The sequence below is a fragment of the Manacus candei genome, unplaced genomic scaffold, assembly GCF_025592945.1.
Source record: "Manacus candei isolate 608988 ecotype Guabito, Panama unplaced genomic scaffold, ASM2559294v1 h1tg000112l, whole genome shotgun sequence".
In the NCBI taxonomy this organism is placed as follows: Eukaryota; Metazoa; Chordata; class Aves; order Passeriformes; family Pipridae; genus Manacus; species Manacus candei.
This window is the reverse complement of record NW_026138160.1, coordinates 582,065-588,653: the sequence shown is the minus strand read 5'-3', so window position 1 is coordinate 588,653 and position 6,589 is coordinate 582,065. Positions and strand designations below refer to the sequence as shown.

Below are 6,589 nucleotides of genomic sequence, written 5' to 3'. Positions count from 1 at the left end.
AGCTGCTGGCAACATCCTGGGGCAAGAACCTCCAAGACCTCACAACATGATGCTGGACTGAAAACAGAACTCCGGGAGATTGTGTTTTGGGCTTCAGGACAGTATTTGCTTTCCCCACTCTTCCATCTCTTTCCTTTGCTTTCTGTGTCTCCCCAGGCCAGCCAAGGGGGATCTGTTGCCCTTTCTGCCTCTGCAGGGCAGACATCCAGGGCTGAGACAACTCTCCGGCTGGGATCAGTATCTGCCATGATCAGGCTACGCAGTGCAGTCTCCATTCCTTGAACCCAACACCCCCAGGGCCAACCACAGCTCCAGCTGAGCACCCAGTGCCCAAAGAGCCACTTTCTGGCCAGCACACCTCCACTCACAGGCAGAGGGGAACTGGGCAGATGATGCATAGAGCAACCCCACAGCCACTTTGGCTCTCTGCAACACAATTATCCCTTGTTTCCTCATGGATTTATTTCAGGTGTCCATCTACCATGAATTGGAGCAAATGACTTTTCGCTTCCTCATTAATTCACGTTTGCCTGTGGTTTTCAGTGGCGTCTTTTTACACCTTGGACTTCAGCCCCAAGAAAAACTCTAAATCCTGGCATCCCTTGCTTATCCGTGGTCGCCTGGCTGCAAAAAAAGGGACTCCAGAAGGCAAAGCTGGGCTCAAAATAATGGCTCAGGCACACAACACCCCATGGACCATGTGAAGTTCCCCTTGTGCTTTCCTGCACAGACACCATCCTTGGCCATCTCACTGGGCACTGGGCAGCTTCAGTGGTACAGGACGGGCACCAGCCCTATCCCAGCACAAACACTGAGAATGACCCTGCTCGTACTCATCTTCCCTGGCTCACCCAGTGCTCTGAGGCAGGGCCAGCCCCAGCTCTCTTCACACCCCAGTGCTTCTCACTTCCTGGCCAGGCTGTGCCTGGTCTTCCAAGAGCCTCTGGCCATGGGAGATCTGTCCTCCAACACACCTTGCACTCCATGGGCAACCACATGGGAACACTGAGGGGCAGGGCTGTGCCCTCAGAGGAGTATTTCTTCTCCCCACCATGGGCTCTGCAGGGAACAGGACCAGTCTGGGCACTTCCACTGTGTGGACCAGTACTCACACTAAGCCCAGGAAGGCACAGCCCAGAATGGATCCAAGCCACGCTGTACTCTGGCCTTGGGAAATTGGACCCCAGGTACGCCGGGATGGAGCCCTTCCAAGTGCAGCAGAACTGGCCTCTGCAAGTGCTGGATAATCCATACATTCCTCTGGGTACCTCCATCTGCCACCTGAGACAGAAGTCTAATTGGTCCTGCTGACTCACCCGTTGGTCATTCTCATTTCTCTTGGTTGTGGCAAAAGCCTTCTAGAGAAGAAGTTCATTTCCTCGAGTCCCCCTGTGCTATTCTCTGTCTCCAGTGTATGTTCCTTTAGGTGATCAGTTCTAGGACATAAATAGGACATCAGCCAAGCACATCCCCATTTCTCCTGAGTATGGATATGTGTGTTCTCCACTGGGAATTCCATGGGTGACTGAAGGGCAGGGCTGTGCAGAAGGGCCTGTAGTGGTGGGGATGTGGTTAAACTGAGAGATGGTAAGTTTAGATTAAATATTAGGAAGAAATTCTTCCCTGTGAGGGTGGTGATGCACGGGAATATGAGGGTGCATGGAGAACTTATGGATGCTCCATCCCTTCAAGTGTTCAGAGCAGGGTGGATGGGGCTTGGAGCAGCCTGGTCTGGTGAAAAGCATCCTTGCCCTCAGCAGGTGGGTGGGATTAGATGATCCATTCAATCCATTCTATCCCAAACCATTCTATGACTCTTTGATCTGTGGGCTTTCCATTACAGATCACCTTTGTTCCCCAGGGTCTGTCTTTCTTGACTGCTCCTCTTGGGCATTGCTTTGGTCAAGGGATTCAGTCAGGAAGACATTGATGACAGACATCCATACATGGGAGGGATGTTTTCAATTAATAGTGAAGCCATAAGTCATTTGCAAAAACTCAGCCAAATGTCATTTACCATTGCATAGCCTGAGTGTGGCTGATACCAATCCCAAGCTGTGAATTACCTCAGCCCTGCATGTCTGCACAGAGGCTTTGCCTGCCTGTGCTGAGGGACTGCAGGAGGTACGTATCTCATCTGCCTGTGCTCCTGTGTGCTGGGCATGGACTCCAGAGTGGGTAAAGCAGGGGGGAGAAGGAAGAGGTGATGTTGTGGGTTGTCCACTGACATTGTTGTTTCCCTTACTCACTCCTGCCACCCTTTGGAGCCATGGGGTCCCTAACGATCATTGGTTGTGGAGTAGCCAGAAATGTTTTCTTCAGCTCCAAGGGAAAGGGCACAAGAGGGAGTTCCATTGTCTGCTTCCTTCACCTTCTTCCCTGATCAGATTGGAAGAGCTGCTAAACTTTAATGAGTCTAAAGAAGAAAAGGAGATGGCTCACAGAGAACAAAAGGAACAGCCACTAAGATGCAGTGGAGCAGGGTGTCCATCTGCCTGCCCTGCAGAGGCAGAAAGGGCAATAGATCCCCCTTGGCTGGCCTGGGGAGACACAGAAAGCAAAGGAAAGAGATGGAAGAGACGGAGAAGGAAACATCATCATGAAGCTCTAAACAAAATGTTCTAGAGTTGTGTTTTCAGAGCAGCACCACGATCAAATATCTTGGAGGTTCTTGCCCCAGGACGTTGCCAGCAGCTTTAGCAGGGCCAACACCTGTAGCGGTTGGTGATGCAGGAGAGGTCAAAGCCCCCGGAGTTGATGGGCACTCCGTCACAGCTGAGGATGCTGCCAACGGCAGCAGAGGTGGAGGATCCCACCACGGTGTTCTGTGGGAAGGAGCTGAGGATGGGCCCGGGCAGGGTCACCACCACAGCAGAGGGCTGGATGGCAACGACGGAGTCCTGGCACTGCCTGACACAGCACTCATTGCAGCTGTTGGCCAGCGGGGTCGGGCCGCAGGGCTGGCAGCAAGGGTTGCAGGGCTGGCAGCACGACATGTCTCTGGCTCACAGGGGCACCTGGCACACAGGGCAGGGAGAAGCACAAAGCAGACACACATGAGAAGCAGCCCTGCACCCAACTCCCCTGCAGACAAGGCACCTCCTGCACCACATGACACTGCCCAGCCCAAAGCCCAGCAACCTCCTCAGCCAAGTCCCAGCCTCTCTCTGCACAACACCTTCTCTCCCCTTCCCTCTCCCAGCACAAGCAGCTCCCAGCCCTGGGCTAACACAGGGCTAACATATCAGCTGAGACCTGCAGTGAGGAAGGACGTGGTCTTGAAGCAGGAGGAGAAGGAGAAGAGGCTTCCCACTCACCTGATTCCTGAGGAGAAGGAGGTGAGAGAAGTGGATGCGAGAGCAGAGACTTGGGCTGCCTTTTATAGCAGTCCTGCACTGCCTCAGGCCCACTGGCACCTTTGTGCAAGTCATAATTTTCTGACCAGCTCATGTCAGTTGTGAACCATCCCAGCTAATGGTAGGGGCTGTGTCCTGGTTTCCTGCACTGCTGCCTTTTCATTTCCTGCCTAATTCCACTTGCCCTCCTATATGAAAGCTTCTGGAAGTGCCAGAATAGGAGGCACAAAGACTTCTTGGGCAGAAAGACGTCAGCACAGGCAGAAGACTCAGATCAAGGGCTGTTGGCATTCCGTGTGGGCAGGTGATGTTCCCCTGGGTTGTTCCTGTGCTCTTGTTTGTGGCAAAGGTGTCAGGAAATGGGCATCACTCTTTTGCTTCTTTCCTGCATGCCCAAGAACTGCCATGTTTGGGGACATTACAAAGTTTCTGGATCTTTTTTCCTTCTTTCACCATCCTCTCACTCTTACATCTCCTTTCTGTGTCTTCCCAGCCACCCTCGTGGGGACCTGTCACCGTCCCTCCCTCTGCAGGGCAGGCAGATAGATACCCTGCATGAGTCCCTCTGTCTTTTAATGGCTGTTCCTGGGGCTCTCTGTGCCGCCTCCTTCTCTTCCTTAATCTCATTCATTACATTTGTTGTTCCTCCAAGCCTGGGCCTATGAATCCTCCTTTGTTTTGTGGCAACTTTTTCTGCATCTTGCGGTGTCCAGAGACCAAGTCTTCCCTTTCACCTTCAGCTAGTGAGACCGGCTGCCCGAGCACTGGTGTCTGTTGCCAGCACCCAAATCATCTCCAGTTCCTCTTCACTGTGCCTGTGACCCCCACAGACAAGCCCTGCACGTGGGTCCTTGTTCCGAGAAAGTCTCGCTCCTCTTGGCAGACCCCACTGAAGTACTAAAATACTGGGAAGAGGTCCTCCCCAAGTCTCCTGTTCTCCAGGGAGAAAAGACCACACTCCTTCAGCCTTTCCTCACAGCACAGGTTCTCCAGCTCTCTGGTCATCTTTTGAAAAACACAATCCGGTGGCAGCAGCGGCTGGATCAGGATAAGCACCGGCCAAGCCAGGGGACTTGGGTCTCAGTGGTGTCTTTCCTGATGCAGAACAGCCAGCCAGCAGGAGAAACACCTGGGTTGAGATGACAACAAGCCCAATGTCCCCGGGGTTGGGGCATGCAGGAAGCAGGTTTTGTTCTTCATGGGGGGGTGAAATGGAGCGGTTTGCGGATGGTGACATCTCGATTACAGGACATCCCTGAGAGGATCATGAACTCAGTGGTAGTCAGGAAGAAGGAGAAAATGACGGTTTGCTGTTTCTTGCTGAGGTAGAGATAACTTCCTTCACAGGTTTTGGGATGGGATTGTGTTTTGAATTTTTGCTCAAAACAGAGTTGATAATGCAGAGATGTTTCTGCTATTGCTAAGTTTGCAGAGAGCCAAGGCCTTTTCAGCTTGTCCTGCTGCCCCGCTGGCAAGGAAGTTGGGGGTACATGGGAGGCTGGGAGAAGACACAGCCAAGACAGGTGACCCAAAGTGATCCAAGGGATATTTCAGAGCATGTGGCACTATACTCAGTATATAAAGGTGTGGGAAGAAGGAGGAGGGGGGGACATTTGGAGACATGGTGGTTTTGTCTTCCCGAGCCACCATTCATCAGAATGGGGCCATGCTCTTCTGGAGATGGCTGAACACCTGCCTGCTCATGGGAAGCAGAGAATTAATTAATTCTTTGTCTTTCTTTGCTTCTGTACAAAGACTGTGCTTTCCCTATTAAACTGTCTTTATCTCAGCCCACAGATTTTCTAGCTTCCCCCCCTTCCAATTCTATCCTCAATCCTGTTGGTGGGGGAGTGAGTGAGTGGCTGTTAGGCCTTGGTTACTGGCTGGGGTTGATGTTTAGTTGCCAGCCAGCAGGCAAAACAAATGGTTTCCCTGGTGACAAGGAAGGTCTTCATCGCCTTGGATGCAGCAGTGGTGATGGACCAGATCTCCACATGGATAATCCAATGGGGAAGAACAAATGCAGGAAGGTCTGCAGGTACTGATTGCTCCACACAGTGACAAGGAGGAGGTCATACCCCACCAGGGTTAGAAGATCCATGGAGAAGAAAAGGCTCATTGCATGTGTGGTAATTCCTGGTTGCACTGACTTCTCCATTCCCTCACAATTACTTGTTCAATTCAAATGCCCACTGCTGCTGGTAGCTGCACAATCACAGAAGGAGGAAAATGCTTTTAGGATCGTGGAGTCCAATTGTAAGCTGAACACTGCCCACTCCACCACTAACCCCTGTTCCCTCGTGCCACATCTAAGCTTTCAAAGATTTTCAGAGCAGAAATTTTTCCTAAGATCCAATCTTAACTTCCCTGGGTACAACTTGAGGCCATTTCCTCCTGTCCTGTCCCTTGTTACTTGGGAGAAGACACAACAGCCACCTCGCTACAACCTGTTTCCAGAAAATGATAAAGAGTGATAAGGTCTCCCCTGAATCTCCTTTTTTCCAAACTAAATAAATCCGGTGACCCTCTACAAGGTAGACCATGGCTGGAGATTTCCTCATGTGAGATTGGGGAGGGGCGAGAAGGCTGGTTGAGAGCTACCATTGTCTGTGCCCAAAGGAGCTGAGCTCTGCTGGGACAACCACTGAGCCGAGCATTCCTCCACAGAAAATAATTCATTCATGAAAACATGACATTTGTTTGCCATATTGTCAAGGGAAGGACTCACAGCTGTTGCTTTGTGTTTGGGGGAACCAGCCTGACGAGGGAATGGATGGAAAGCTGTCCCTTTGGGGTTTGATGCATTCCTGAGACAATGCTGCCTCACCCTAACAGACAGGCCAAAAGATGCAAATTTGGAGAAAACACTCTGATCCCTTCCCAGAGAAGTAAAGGAAGGTGGTGGGCATGGCCTTTCTTCCTCATCCCATGCACAGACCAATTGACTCTCCACATGGAAGAGAGACCAGGCACGGCTCTTCAGTTCCTACAGGAGGGCAGCACCTTTGACCAGTAATGAGAGGCTGTGCTCGTGGAAAGGTCAGAGCACTTGGCCATGGATGCCAAATCCCAGTGCCCTCAGTCCCAGCAATGACCTGTCTCCCAGCTCTTGGGCTTGCATGTCATGGCCCTCCTCTTTCCTCCCTAGGGAGTCCAAGACCTTGTCATCCAGCACCTTCCTGCTCTACTCACCAAGTCTCCATCTCAGCCAGAGCAAAGAGCAGGCTCTGAAA

The 6,589-nt window shown here is 51.8% G+C and overlaps 1 protein-coding gene across 1 annotated transcript; it reads right to left on the bottom strand.

Annotated features, from left to right (window-relative positions):
- Nucleotides 1-2,696: 2,696 nt before the first annotated feature.
- On the bottom strand, nucleotides 2,697-2,996 carry LOC127461749 (feather keratin Cos1-2-like). The gene has a single exon (XM_051769800.1). The coding sequence runs from the start codon at nucleotides 2,994-2,996 to the stop codon at nucleotides 2,697-2,699; it is 300 nt and encodes a 99-aa protein (XP_051625760.1).
- Nucleotides 2,997-6,589: the final 3,593 nt, after the last annotated feature.

What these genes read in the sequence shown, in the direction of transcription:
- LOC127461749 (XM_051769800.1), bottom strand. Translation starts at nt 2,996, where the DNA reads ATGTCGTGCTGCCAGCCCTGCAACCCTTGCTGCCAGCCCTGCGGCCCG.